At 35.7% G+C, this 15448-nt stretch overlaps 1 protein-coding gene across 1 annotated transcript in view; it reads left to right on the top strand.

Annotated features, from left to right (window-relative positions):
• Positions 1–13190, top strand: part of LOC107686847 (transcriptional enhancer factor TEF-1-like) — an 84389-nt gene extending 71199 nt beyond the window's left edge. Inside the window, exons 9-14 of the mRNA XM_016484001.1 lie at positions 1554–1615; positions 1722–1846; positions 2948–3121; positions 4422–4562; positions 6067–6219; positions 9953–13190. Coding sequence (XP_016339487.1) covers positions 1554–1615; positions 1722–1846; positions 2948–3121; positions 4422–4562; positions 6067–6219; positions 9953–10066 — 769 coding nt within the window. The 3' untranslated portion in view covers positions 10067–13190. The remainder of the gene's footprint in view (positions 1–1553; positions 1616–1721; positions 1847–2947; positions 3122–4421; positions 4563–6066; positions 6220–9952) is intronic.
• Positions 13191–15448: the final 2258 nt, after the last annotated feature.

Raw genomic sequence — 15448 nt, 5'->3', positions numbered from 1 at the left:
GAAAATAGTTCCAAACAAACTTAGCAGCAGAACTGTCGCGCATCTCTGAGCAACACACAGCAGTGTTTCGTTACTGAACGATTCGCGTTTTTTAATTAATAATTTGAGTAACTGATTCAGTGGTCCATTCATAAAGACAGGTGCTTGCTTCATTCTTGAATGAATCAGCCGTTTGAACGAATCGTTTGAATGCCTCAATGACTCACTCATTAAGACAGTCACTTGCTGCCACCTGCTGGTGGGTTACTTTCAAATTTAAAAGTAACTCTTTTTTTTTTTCCTCCAACTTTTCATATTTGTAAATAAAAAAACCTGATGTAAAACGCCAAGCTCACAGCATTATTTATGCTGTTGTAATTTTGCAGTGTAAATACATTCATGCTACATTTCAGCTTCATTAAATTGTCTGTGTAAATGCATCTAAATGCTACTTCAGCTGCTTCTGTTTCTCCAGCAGTGGAAAAATTGGTTTTGTTAATACTGATTTCATTTGAGTGGTAACAGCCCTATAGAGTCTTATTATATTAAGTGAAATTATTAATATTTTTCTTACAAAAACGCATCGATTCGCTACAGGAGGCCTTTGTTCACCCCCCAGAGCCGTGTGAGACACTTTTTTTTATGGAAGGGTGCTTTTTATTTCACGTCTTTTGGACTGAAGCAATGCAACACCCGCTGAGTGCAACGATAGAGCTTGAAAGATCAAAGACAATTTTTTATATAACTCCGACTGGATTCGTCTGAAAGAAGAAAGTCATATACACCTAGGATGCATCGGGGGTGAGTAAAACGCAGCCTAATTTTCATTTTTGGGTGAACTAACCCTTTAATATCAAGCCCTGTATACAGTGAATACTTGTATTTATACTTGTATTGCAGTTAAAAATGTGGTGTTTAACCGGAGTACGGTGGTGGGGGTGCTTTACATGTGTCAAACACTAGAAAGGGGTGCACGCTGCAAAAAGTTTGGGAACCACTGCTCTATAGTATGAACACTTGTAAAGTAGTAAGCTTATTTGAAATTTAGTCAGCCAGTTGCCAGGTGTGCACACAGTCCTGACTACCAAGAAAGTTGCAATATCCAATGAAATTAAGAGAATGTGAGAGTAGGAGCGGGGAAAGCTATTTCTAATTCATATTTTTTACTGAGTATCATGACTTTTATCTGATTCAGCATTTCATTTTAAGCAGAACCAAATTTATAGCCTAAAACTTTTAATATGGTTCTGTTGCTGCCTTGCAAGCACTGGTATTTCCTTCAGGAAATGCAAATCTTCTTTATTCCCCCTGTCTCTGTTTTGTCTGCTTTATTGTCGATCTCTTGATGTCTGTATTTTCCCCGATCCTTCCAGCTTTCTCTCTTTTCCTCAGAGGGATCAGAGATAGAGGAAGCCTTTCCAGAAACAGGGATGGGTTGAATCCAAGTTTGAATACTTTGTGCAGCTTTGTTTCTTCTTTGCTGTGTAACCCTCTTAATCTCTTCAGTATGTAGTGCCGCTAAACTTCAGGCTGCTCGTTTTCCTGTTCTTAAATCTCCTTTGTCTATGTTTTAGCATCAAGCCATTTGCTCAGCAAGCATACGCTATCCAGCCAGCAGTCACAACTACAATCTCAAGTATGTCTGTCATCGTTTGCCATGCTTTTCTGATTAATTCACATTCAGATGTAACATTCTGTTTGTTTAGAAGAGCTAAATATTCAGTGTGTGTATGTGTGTGTAGGTTATGAGCCCCCGACAGCGCCAGCGCCCACAGTGCCCGCCTGGCAGGGCCGATCTGTCGGCACATCTAAACTCAGACTGGTGGAGTTCTCTGCTTTTCTTGAGCACCAGAGAGATCCAGATTCTGTGAGTAGCTTCTTTATGTCACTATAAGTCAAAGTGAAATTAGTTTCAGTTTACTTCCTAATACACATTCCTGCTCTTATTGCACACGATTCATCAAGCTTTAGCCTCTTAGACAAAAAGCCTCCTCAAAAGTGAGTGCTTTTAGATAGAAGTTCTCCACAATTGACTGAAAACGCACATTATAGTATGCAACGTGTACTTTTCACAGTCCAATCTATTCCCAATGGGGAAAAATAGACGCCCTACATTTGTAGCTCTTCGAATATCTTAGATAAATGTTTTAGTCAGAAATATGATCATACCATAATATGACTGTAATATAATGAGAGTGGTGAATACCATTTCATGTTGATGTTAAGGACTGTCAAAATACAAGGTCCTGTTTTATGTTCTATTTTAAATTTGTAACAAAATTCAGATGTTATCACACTTACAAAAAAGTATTGTTTCTGTATCATATAAAAGTACAGCTAATACCATATTATTTTTTATATGCTGTGGTACGTATGTGAATATCTCTGAAGTATACCTCAAAAACCTAATTGTAAAGAAAATTGTTGTGGAATTATATATAGTAGAAATAAATAATTTATTGATTTAAAGACTAAGAACAACACTTTTACAGCATGTTAATTTCTACATATGCTAATACATTTTTAACATCAAGTTGCAAATATTTGTTTATATTATGAACAAACATGAAGTAACAATAAAAAATAGTATGTATACATTAGCTTTAATCAAGATTTATAAATTATTTATATATATATATTTTTTTTTTCTTTTTTTTATTATTATTATTTTTTTTATAAATGAATATATTAATATTTTTGTCATGTTTATTCAGTCTTTTCTTTTTCTTTTTTGTCTGCCGCAATAATAAAATGTACAGTATGAATGTGAATTGTCTCCATTTAGGGGGCATTTCTCACCAAATATAATATTGATTAATTAATTGTGAATAATAAGCATTATTAATAAACATATCAAGAAATTAATTAATTTACAGTAATGAATAGATGGATAGTCCTAGTTCAAGTACTTTCAGTCATTTTGACAAGTTTTCCTGTTTCTAACTTTTTTTTGTTTTTTTCTGTGCAGTATAACAAGCATCTTTTCTTGCACATTGGTCAGACAAATCACTCTTACAATGATGCCTTGCTCGAGTCAGTGGACATTCGTCAGATTTACGACAAATTCCCTGAGAAGAAAGGAGGGCTAAAGGAATTGTTTGGCAAGGGTCCTCAGAATTCATTCTTTCTCATAAAGTTCTGGGTGAGTGAATCTCTGCAAAGAGCGAGCATCTGTTTAGTGATTCACAGACCTCCCCCTAAACCTCCCTCCGCCCCCCAAACATCCACGGAACAATTATCCACAATAGAAGACATTGTAAAACACACAATTAGTCCAAGAAAAACTTTCTATTTTTTTTATTTAGGCTTAAAAATAATGTATGCCGCCCAGCCTGTGCCCAGGTTTCTACACTAATTAGAGTAAAATTACCACAGTTCATGTTTACCACCCATACAACTGCCTATTTAACGCAAATATTTATCTACCAAGTGATTACATGCATGCATAATTGTGCATTTCCCTAAAGACACTGGGCCACTTTAGTTTTAAAGACAGCCGTCTCTGTTTACGCCGCTATATTTGGCATGGCATAGCTGAAGTGTCCATGATCAAAGCTCACACTTATTCTGTTTAATATCGCGAAACAATTGGATGACCTGGTTGCTCCTCTAATAGCTATTCAAACATTGCATGCATTTTGTGAAATGCTAACTAGCGGCAACCAACAAAGTGGACCTCGTCGTGGTTGGAGCGAGGCTGCTCGAATTCCGTTTGAAGTGACAGAGGGATCTGAATTTCAAATGGAACTCTGGATCTGCACAATAATGCCTCTCTTGAATATGATGTGAAAATGTAACAGGCTTGTCTTAATGAAAAGAGAGTATGCCAGAAATGAATATTTGAGCTTTCTCAGTAATGAACATCGGGTTAGCTTACTGAAAAAGCGGGGAGCGAGCTGTTCTTTTTTTCCGCTCTTCTTCAGAATTTTTTGAGTGGCTTTTTTCTCAAAGTCATTTAATCTATTCTTTCTAACCTTAGACACAGCCTTTAATACTGGAATATACTAATATGGAGAAATAGCCATGATTGGTAGTTTAGTATAGGTATAATGCATTCTTAAAGGGATAGTTCATCCAAAAATGAACATCTCATGTTCTTCCAAAACTGACCCGTTTCTTCCATGTAACACTAACATAGTGCAGAAGGTCCATAGTGGTCTTTTCATAATGTGGATGGAAGACAAAAAAGCACCATGAAAGCATTATAAAAGCTCAATACAAGTTGTGTTCTATGTGAGGAACAAACTGAAGTGTTGAAAATATTCCATTTAGGGTTTTTTTTAGTTGTGCATACAATTTCCACTAGATGGCAGTTTTGTATTGAATGTTATATTTTGGTAAATCTATCCATTTTTTCTGCTGTAGATTTCTTTGTAATAGAAGTATTTGACAGTGTAGCTTATTAAATTGAAAATTAAAGCTACAATCTCATTGGTTCATAGGCTGACTTGAACTGCAACATTCAGGACGAAACTGGGGCTTTCTATGGAGTGAGCAGTCAGTATGAGAGCCCGGAGAACATGACCATCACCTGCTCCACAAAGGTTTGCTCTTTTGGCAAACAGGTCGTGGAGAAAGTGGAGGTAAGTTTCAAACATTCGCTTTTGAGTACAGTTGTAACGTCTAAATGGAGCAATAAATGTTCTCCTTCCAATATGAGTTTCCCAGAGGGAAATGTAATTGCTCTTTCGTTACTCAGGACACTTAATGAAGTTCTCAGTTCTTAGTCTGACATTTCTTAGTAGAAAAAGGGAGAATTTGATAAGAAATATCATGATTTTAATTGAAGACTATGAAATTTTAATCTAAACATAATTTGAGACATTGAGATTTTGTGATCGGTAATGTGATTTTACAACTTTTAAAATGTTGTCATACAAAAAAAAGGCTGCTCTAAATGGTGGTATCATGGTCATATTTGTATGTGCGTTACTGGTCACAAGTTTGGAATAATTCAGATTTTAAATGTTTTTGTTTTTGTTCCTATTTTTTATCTTAAATTCAGTAAAAACAGTAGTAGTGTGAACTATTATTACAGTTTAGAAGTATTTTTAAAAATATTATAGTGATGCTAATGCTGTGTCACATGATCCTTCAGAGATCATTCTAATATGCTGATTTGGTGCTCGAGAAACATTTATTATTATCAATGTTGAAAAGAGTTGTGCTGCTCAATATTTTTGAGGAAACATTGATACACTAGCACTTAGAAGTTTGGGGTAAGTAAAAGAAAGAAAGACTTCTATTCAGCAAGGACCCATTAAATTGATCAAAAGTGTTAGTAAAGACATTTATAATGTTACAACATTATGTCTGTTTCAAATCAATTCTGTTCTGTTTCAGAATCCTGAAAAACATCGGTATCACTGTTTATACAAAAATATTAAGCAGTTTTATTAGCTGTTTTCAAAATTTAGAATAAGAATCATTATTATTAATTGAGCCGCAAATCAGCATATTAGAATGATTTAGGATTAGGATCATGTGACACTGAAGACTGGAGTAATGATGCTGAAAATTCAGCTTTGTCATCACAGGAATAAATTACATATTAAAAAAGAAAACAGATATTTAAAATTGTGATATTTTTTAATATAATGCTGTTTTTACAGTGCCAAATAAATGTGGTGTTGGTGAACATTAGAGATTTCGGTAACATTTTACAATAAGGATCATTAGTTAACTACTTTAATTAACATGAACTAAGAATGAACAATACTTCTACAGCATTTATTAATATTAGTTCATGTTAATGTCAACATTTACTAATGCATTATTAAAATCAAAAGTTGTGCTTGTTAACATTAGTTAATGCACTGTGAATTAGCATAATTGTGAATGAACGACTGTATTTTCATTAACTAACATTAACAAAGATGAATAAATACTATAATACATGTATTGTTCATTGTTTGTTCATGTTAGTTAATACATTAACTAACATTAACTAATGGAATCTTATTGTAAAGTGTTACCGAAATTTCTTTTTAAAAACATTTTTAAAAATGATTTCACGTTTTTGACTGGTAGTGTATATGCAATGGTACTTTCCGTTGTGCATTTTCACATCTCTCTTGCTTCTCTCAGACGGAGTACGCTCGTTTTGAGAATGGACGCTTTGTTTACCGGATAAGTCGGTCTCCCATGTGTGAATACATGATCAACTTCATCCACAAACTCAAACACCTTCCTGAGAAATACATGATGAACAGCGTCCTAGAGAACTTCACCATCTTATTGGTGAGTCTGCATGTCAGTCAGTGATGTTTAAACCAATCAGTGAGAGCTCTCAGTGCAGGGCGGAGCCTGTGGCCTCTGAGCGGAGACGACCTAGCATTCCTGACATTCCTGTGGCGCTGTGCAAAGCCTGATAATCTCCTGCAAAGGGGGAGGAACCCCTTTCTCTAACCTTCATACACACCAGGATTAGAGCCCTATTCTGTCCTATAGTGAGGGTCTTACTAATGCACTTTCCCTGCTCTCTTCCTTCAAATCCCTCACATCCTGGTGCTGTGCATCTGTAAACCTGCTCTCCTGGGTTGCAACTCTCACCTGCCATGGTTGTTATTAGTTGTTATTATAGAGAGACTGAGGGAGGGTGTGTGTGTGTATGTGTGTGTTTATAGTGAACGCTTGTGTACAGTATATGTTGTTGAAAGGTGGTGGCATTGTTATTAACATCCATCTCAGGTGATCCAATCACATAGCCAGGGCTTAAAGATCTCCGGCACCGGATCTCCGGCGTGCGGCGTTTGGCTGCGGGAAAAAAAAGATAGTCGTCCTACATTTAAAAACACTTGTTGATATCACGTTCGAGTTCACGAGTTTGCCTACCAATGTATGAGAGGAACACAGCTTTCACTCTCAACCAAACTAACATTACTAGCCAATCAGAAGTTTTTGCTCTTATAAACACGAGGCGTGTTGGCACCCTCTGCAGGTATTTGTTATAAATATAGGCATATTACATTATGTATTTAACAGTGTTGTTCAATAAAACCATGTACTTGGTTGTAATACTTTATTTGAGGCCAAATATTATTGCCTCATCGTTACTTTATATATAAATATAGTAATTTTAAAGCCTGTTTTTCCACTTAGTTCTATTTGTATTACTAAAAAATATCAGATTACTGGTCAAAAGAATCAGTAGATTACTTGATTAGCAAAATAATCATTAGTTAAGCACTAGATTAGTTAAAACATTTCAAAATACAACTGCATTGTTTTTCTTTTTGTGATTAAAAGACAAATATTTTGTCATTTGAAAATTTCTTAGTGTTAAAACATTGTCTCGTTTTAGTGAACCAAGTATCTGCATTTTTTCTCACCTTGTGAGCTAAGTGTATTGTCACACCCCTAGTGTCTTAAGAGCGTGATAAAGCTCATAATTTTCCAAGTGTGTGATACAGCTTTCATTCTTCAGGTCAATCATATATTCATGCAAAAAAATCAGTTTGTACAAGGAAAGCGATAACTTTGCCATAGTATCCTTTCAAATGTTAAATTTGCCACAGTCATTGCATTCTTTGGATGTGCTGCACTTTATTTGTACCATTTTGTTTTATTAGTTTATTTATTAGAATTTGAAAGATAATAACAATATTGATTGATAAGTGAGATCTGATTTTAGTCCTTGAAAACCAAAAAAAAAGTCCTTGAAAGTCCTGGAATTTCATTTTGCAGTATCTGTACGAACCCTGTTTAAGTTACCAGTTCTTGGACCATTTTATTTTGTTGTTGTTAATTGAACTGAACTGTAGTTTTCTGGAGTAAACTGTCTTTGTATATTTCCTATTTCCTATTAATTTCCTAGTATTTAATTTACCATTATTTCTTTTGAAAAAAACGATTTCAGAAATTTCATGTTTTAGATTATAGGTCATCTTGTTCCCTGTCAAGGACAAAGCAAACCAGCAAAATTTGATATCAAAAGCATCCTAAATGTTACATGTGTTTGCACCATGTTGTAGTGAGTAAACATTTTGGTATTGCTGTTTCAAATATCCCACCATAATCTGTAGTCTGAGCCTGTCAAGGGCTAATGGCAATGGCAGATACGTTACTAGTTTCAAGGAAAATCATTTTCTTTTTCTGTTTGCCAAATAACCCTGTGTATGTGTCTGCACCCCCAACCCCCAGAAAAAAGTTCAGGCTCAGGATTTTTTTTTTTTTGCTTTAACCCCTGCATAGCGCACTAAATATTTAATATTGGATTTTAAAAATGTTAAACAGGATCCAATATGTAAAAAATTATCCAGTCATTAAAACTGCTTTTTAAATGTTAATTTGTCTTAATGCAACACATAATTACTCACCTAAAAAGCCATCATTGTACCAAAACAAGTTTTTTTATACATTGTCAGTTGATTCTGGCTTAAAAAAAAAAAAAAACGTTAAACAGGATCCAATATGTAAAAAATTATCCAGTCATTAAAACTGCTTTTTAAATGTTAATTTGTCTTAATGCAACACATAATTACTCACCTAAAAAGCCATCATTGTCCAAAAACAAGTTTTTTTATACATTGTCAGTTGATTCTGGCGTAAAAAAAAAAAAAAACAGCTGGTTGGAAAAAAAAAAAACAACTGGAAAAGCCCAGTATAAATGCAAAAGAATTACTGTACCTGAAATCGATGTGCAATTTGACGTGGACGTGAAGTGGTTGGTGTATGCAGTCAAAAATCAAAGACTGGATGAAATCCATTTACAGATCAAATCAGTGCACAGGTGAATCTCGCAAAAACTTGTCCAAAAATCAAAAGAAAAAATATGAATGCCCATGAAAATCTGCCCTTGAACTATTTTAGAACTGGAAATGAAGAGTTCATTTGCAAAAAACGATAAATGCCACTTTCAAAAAAATTAGCTGATTGCCGTGCATTATTCTCCACATATAGCGCGATCTGAACCCTAAACACGTTTTGTCAAAAAAGCCGGGTTTGTCCACTTTCAAGGCATCGCGAGTTCACGTTTTACTGCAGAAGCCGACAAGCGCCCTTGTTGTTTTTGAACAGAAGCCGATAAGTCCATTTTAGCGAATCAGCGCGCTGTATTCAGGTCAGGTGACAAGGCTACTTTCACTTTGAAAAGACGTGCTAGCTGAGAGGAGTTTCATCAAAGCTGACTAAAAGTGATCGAGGATGGATAATTTCGACGAACTTGATGAACCTGTGATATCTTCTTCAGGGCGAAAAAGGAAAATAAAAGCTGAAACGTTTTCACGGAACCTTGCAAAAGCAGCGCGTTACAATGGTGAGGGAAAAGCTCCGTGTATTGCGTGCAATCACATCCATACAGTTTATGATCACAACAACAACAATGTTTGTCAGGCATCTACATTGTCATCTGAGGAGATTACAAACATTAAACGAGTGTTTTTTTAAACTCTAGAACATGAAATGTGGAGTTATCTGCTTTTGCCAAAAAACAGACACGGGTCACGACGAGGCGTTCCCCATAGCGACCCCTAGAGGACGCAGTTCGAAGTTCCCTTGAAAGGGAACTGCTTTTGCTATAAAACAAACTTTTAATATGTAAAAAAAAAAAACATACTTTCAATTAACTTTAATTTTGTAAATTACCTGTATTTGTTTAAGTTATTATTACTTAATCAAAACAACCCAACTGCAATTTGATTGATATTACTTAGAATGCGCAATAAAAAACGTGATTTCTGAAAAAATAAATACAAATGGAGTTATCGGTTTTTGCAAATTAACTCTTCAAGTATTGTTTGCATTGTCCCATAATTTTCAAGACAGTTAAGCACATTTGCCTACATCAAATTCTCATTACTGTTATGTGTAGATTTTTAGATATTTATTTTAGAGCATTAAAGAACTTTACTTTTAGAATTTGTATTTTTTTCTGGTGTTTCTCATTACCTTTTTATTGCTGCTACAGTACAATAATTTTTACCATGCAAAACTGTACAGTAATGCCATCTCTCTCTGTCTTTCTCTGTTTCAGGTGGTAACAAACAGAGACACACAGGAGACCCTGCTGTGCATGGCCTGTGTGTTCGAAGTGTCAAACAGTGAGCACGGAGCCCAGCATCACATCTACAGACTAGTGAAGGAATGAAGCAGCTCTTTCACACAGACTCTGGACCTCAGTACAGTGGCAGTGCCTCTAGCTCAACACTCACTCAAGATGATTTTCCGTCATATTTGGGTGATGCTTATAATTATATATATATATATATATATATGTGTGTGTGTGTTTGACGTTTAACTGCAGCTGTGAATCGCGGTACAGTTGTATTATGTTTTAATACAGGAAAGAATGTCAAAGAATGCGATTCAACATTCATTCATAGACTATACATATAAAGTGACAGTATCATTCAACTTAAGGGTTATGTTGAGTTAGAATGAATCTGAAAACGACCTCATTTTGATTATTTTTTTTTAGCGTACACATCGGAAAGCGTATGGGTGCAGCCATAAGTAGGATGTAGGTGTACAGATGAATATACATTCTCACATACGTAGGTATTTTTCCCAAAGAAAAAGTATTTTGAGAAATTTCATTCTGTAACATTGATTTATTGAAAAGAAAAAAGATTTTTTTGTGGCCATCAGTAAACAAAATGTTCCTGCATTCCAAACACTCAGAGAATTCAGGGAATTCAGAAGCCCAGCCCTTGAAAAGAATTACTTTGTACACACTACTTGTTCTCTTTCGTTGAGGAATTACTGCACTGTGATACGAGAAGTTTATACCAACCTGTGTCTGTTTTCATGTGTCATCACCTGCAATAAGAAAACGCAGAGAATCGACCCCTTACTGTTGACTGTACAGCTAAACGCCTCCTGCCGACACGCTTGTGTAAAAGGTAACTCTATAAACAAGAAGCACTGCATTAACTACCAGGGCTTGATGGATTATCCATCAGATTGACCCGAGCACTTGGAGTGTGTTTGCCGCTGGGAAAGCCAGACTTTTTACGAAGCCCATCCCTGAACGTGCTGTACACCCGTACGTCACGAAGCACTCCTTCATCTTCTGTAAGAATCAGTCCCAGAGTTCCTCGCTGCCTTTGACATCCCCACACAGCCCATGTCTCTGTGGCCTAATCGATTTCTACGACTGCAAGCCTTAATAATGGTTGTGTGAACTCCAAAAGATGCCACTAAAACTGTGATCTCTTTCCTAAGCTGGAAGACTTTCTTGTTATTGTCACATGTTGTAGGAGTTGTACAGTACAAACCTGCCAAAGTGTAACAATATACAGCACAGTGCCTTAGTGTACGAAGCGAATGTGGATGAGCGCAGTCGTTTTTTGGGAAAAAGTAACACTAAAGGTGCGGTCACATTTACTGTTGCTAGGCGGAGAAATCAGTGCAGATAAAATCAGTCATTCCGATAGGAATTTGTGTGGTTCGCGTTGAGGCAGAAAATTTTCCCATGCAGATTTTGCTCATTTTCAAGTTGTTTTCATGCGAATTTGCTGAACTGACCAGATGCTTGGTTTGAAAGTGACTTCTGTGTGAGCTGTGCTTTATACATCGCTGCGACAATACACAATGGACTTTTTGTCCGCAAAATTTCGCTGCAGTTTAGCAAATGTGACCACACCTTAAGATCCTACGAGTCATCTTTATAAAAGAGCACTGGCCATTTGGTTGACCTTTCACTCTCAGAGACCGAAGACATGTTTAGATATACAGATCTTGCCTTTCTTATCGGAAAAGACCAAAACGTTGAAGGAGATGCATTGAGCTCCTCTTTATTTCCTGCACTGTAGCATGAAAGTGCCTTTGGTTTCCAGCTTAGAAAAGACTGATGTTATTTTCCATTCTTAAAATGATCAAAAACCAAAAAAAAAAAAAAAAAGTGGATGTAGGTAAAATATTCACCACATTGCCTTCATAAGAATTTTATAGAAAAAAAAAACATGGGCCTAGTGAGTGGATATGTTCTGAAATAAAGTTATGTAATAATTATTAATAACACATTTCTATCAGCAGTTGATTTGGTCGATGTGGCAAACTGTCTTTTATTTTTTCTTTCGAACTGTGAACTTCGGTTCCATTCTATGAGAGATTTATTTAACATAGAGCTTTAGCTACTTTTCTAGTGCATAATCGAATTGTGAAAGTGGAAAAACCTTACAGCACCTGATTGCTGAATGGTGTTTGCTTTTCCCTTTCTTCTTGTTTCAAGCCATTTCAATGTCTTCTTTACACTATATTAAGTGACGTCAAGGTGTGTTACTCCTCAGACCTTAAAGATAGTCAAGGATATGAACCGCAGAGTCACGTGTACGTTCTTTACGGACAAAGCTGGCTTCACCAAACCATATCATCTCCACTGCGTAATTTATTCATGCTGTTCATTTAAGTGGATGGAACCCTCAAAGCGTGAGAGACTAAGTTAGATTTCCAGCTGTGTATGTTGTAGCGCTTCAAGTAAACTGTGGAGTTATTAAGTACGCGCGATATCGAAACGGCAGATGGTGTTGATTGTTTTGTGTTTGCCGTACCTTCGCCCTTCGTTCTTGTTCACGTTTCATATAGAGATCTTCCTGTATTGTTCTACATGTACACAATGGTTTTGTGACGATGTCAGTATATTCGGAGCCCGTTCGGGTGGTGATACTGTTACTGCTGCGCTGCTGGTGCACCTGCTACGTCAGTTCCTCCTTAACAGTCCCCTTTACTTCTCTAGCGATCTGAGAACTAATGCCTTTAATATGATGAATGTTAAACGGACATTGTTTGCTAGTAACGGACACTAAGCAAGGATTCGAGCGGAATCCGGACTACAGTATATCAGCAGTTTAGTTTATGTTTTTTGATCTATGTTTGTATTTTGTTTGTATGTGTAGGTACTGGTACCTCCTATGTTCATTACCATTTAAGATGTTGGCTTTAAAGTGAACTTTTCTCTAGTTCCGATAGTATCATAAAAAGATATTGGGTTTGTGTGCAGAGATTTTTTGTAAAAAGGTGCTTTGTATAAAATTATATATTCCGGCTTTTCTTGGTACAAAGGTGTGATATCTTTTAATATCCCTGATGATGGAAAAAAAGCATTGGAGCAAGGCTGAGAGAGAAAAGAAAACCTATTATGTGTGTGTTCTTTATCGCATATGGTCTTGTCTTTGCTCCGTAACATTTTGAAGCCTTCTTGATAAAGTGGTAGATATTTTGTAGCTTTCTAGATACTTTGTATGTATACAATATTGAATAAAATAAGTAATTAAAACAGCTTGTCTTGTCATGTGTTATTTTTTTCCACGTTTCATTTAAAAGGATAGTTCACCCAAGTTCATTTACTCCAAACCTGTATGACCAACTGACTTTATTCTTGAGAACACCAGAATGATGGTAACCAATGGCTTCCATTGTTAAAAAAATAAAATATATTTTTATTTTCCATAGAAGAAAGCCATAAAGTTTTGGAGTAAATGATGACAAAGTTGTCATTTAAGATTAAACTTTACTTTTAAGTTTCTTTTTTGTAAGAAACCAATCTGTAAGAATGTTTTTTGTAATTGATGTTCGATTAGGGATGGATTGTAGTACTGAAAGTATCTTCAAGTCTGGAGCGTCCACTGTTGTCACTTCTAGGAGCAGACTTTGAAAACAAAGTTGAATCAATAAGTTTTTTCCCCAAATGCATTTTCTCAGTTTCATTTATAAGCATTTATGACACATTTTAGTGCATGTTTATTGAAAGTACATTTTTTATCCATATCATTACCATTTACAGCTGTGCAAAAGTGCAACATTCCATTTGAAAGCATCATTTTGCCATAAGATGTACATTAAAGGAATATTCACCCCCCCAAACAAAAGGAAATGTATTTGCTCTCAGGACATTAAAGATGTAGATGAGTATATTTCTTCATTAAAACAGATTTGGAGCAATTTAAATAACATATATTACATCACTTGTTCACTAGTGAATGGGTGCCGTCAGAATGAGAGTCCAAACAGCTGATAAAAACATCACAATAATCCACAAGTAATCCACAGGACACTAGTCCAACAATTAACATCTGGTGAAGTGAAAAGCCACGTGTTTGTAATTAATTCATCAAGACATTTTTAACTTCAAACTGTTGCTTCTGGCTCAAATATGAGACGTCTATCAATAATATTTTCTGAAAAAGTTGTCTCATCTGAGAGAAATATGCACAGATCAAGCATTGTTTGCAAGCACCAAAACTGTTCTAAACATAGATATTGTTCGATTCTGAACTCTCATTCTGACGGCACCCATTCACTGCAGAGGCTCCACTGCTGAGCAAGTGCTGTATTTCTCCAAATCTGTTTGAATGAAGAAACAAACTGAGAGTGAGTACATTTTCAGCAAATTTTCATTTTGGGGTGAACTATTCTTTTGATATTGATGGTTTATTGGCGATGTATATCTATCTTCTCGTACACTACATGGAGTTACAGTAATAGCATTGAACACTAGGGGGCGGGATTGTTCCGCTATTATTTGTGAATGTGGCATTAATGAACGTGAACAGCAGGGGTCAGTGCAGGATTATTCTCAGGAAGCAGTGAACAAATAATTGCTTTCTAAATTGATTTAAAGCTTTTTATTACTCAAAGACATTTAAAAGGGTTAACAAGTAAAATTATATATTTCATAAGTTTCAAACCATGCTTTTATACTGATCATGCAATTTTATTCATTTAAAGGATTGTGGAGTTTTAACCTTAATTGGATCTGGTTTGGCCCTGAAATTCGAATTTCTTTTATCATAAAATAGCATATAAACACTAGATTAATGATTACTGCAGTGTTTGTTTTTGTGATGCACGATTTCTTAATAACGTGCAATAATCTTGATGAAGCACCTTTCAAATACCCCAAGCTTGAAGAAGCAATTAAACCAACGTAATATTGGCCTTCAAAACTAAAACAACACAAAAATGCTAGTATTAAAACAACTTAGCGGACAAACTGTGTCCATCACAAGGTCTGTTTCAGGCATGTTAAGCGGTGGACTCTGTCCGAGTTTACTGTGGGTTGGGAGAGGCTGATTTCTATTGTCTTGGAAACACCAGGTTATAGATGCACTCGGGTTAAAGGTGAGTAGTGCTTTTGAAAAACATGCTTTAAATCAAGTCCACTCACATGAGATGATTCCAGTCATATCAGTCGCCTGATAAAAGATGCTTTATTGTACATGGAGTGGTGCCTTATGGGGGCTGACGTACTGATATCACATGACCAGCCAAATACTACTGATTTTTGGTCTCTGTAAACGTCCTGTTTTCCACATTTGCTGACAGAATAAATGAATGATGTCTGACTGTAAGTAACACATCTCTACAGTAGGCTATCATAAGTAACTGAACAGTTTTTCTGTTGAGTAAACCTTCCAGTCCACTAGGTTTTAGTTTAAAGTCCAAAACAATATCGGTCATCGCCAACATAAAATTTTTTTTTTAAATATCTGGAATTATATTCAGATCATCTTTTAAATGTATTTATTTA

The sequence above is a fragment of the Sinocyclocheilus anshuiensis genome, unplaced genomic scaffold, assembly GCF_001515605.1.
Source record: "Sinocyclocheilus anshuiensis isolate Anshui unplaced genomic scaffold, SAMN03320099.WGS_v1.1 scaffold773, whole genome shotgun sequence".
NCBI classification, from domain to species: domain Eukaryota; kingdom Metazoa; phylum Chordata; class Actinopteri; order Cypriniformes; family Cyprinidae; genus Sinocyclocheilus; species Sinocyclocheilus anshuiensis.
This window is presented reverse-complemented; position numbering and strand designations above follow the sequence as displayed.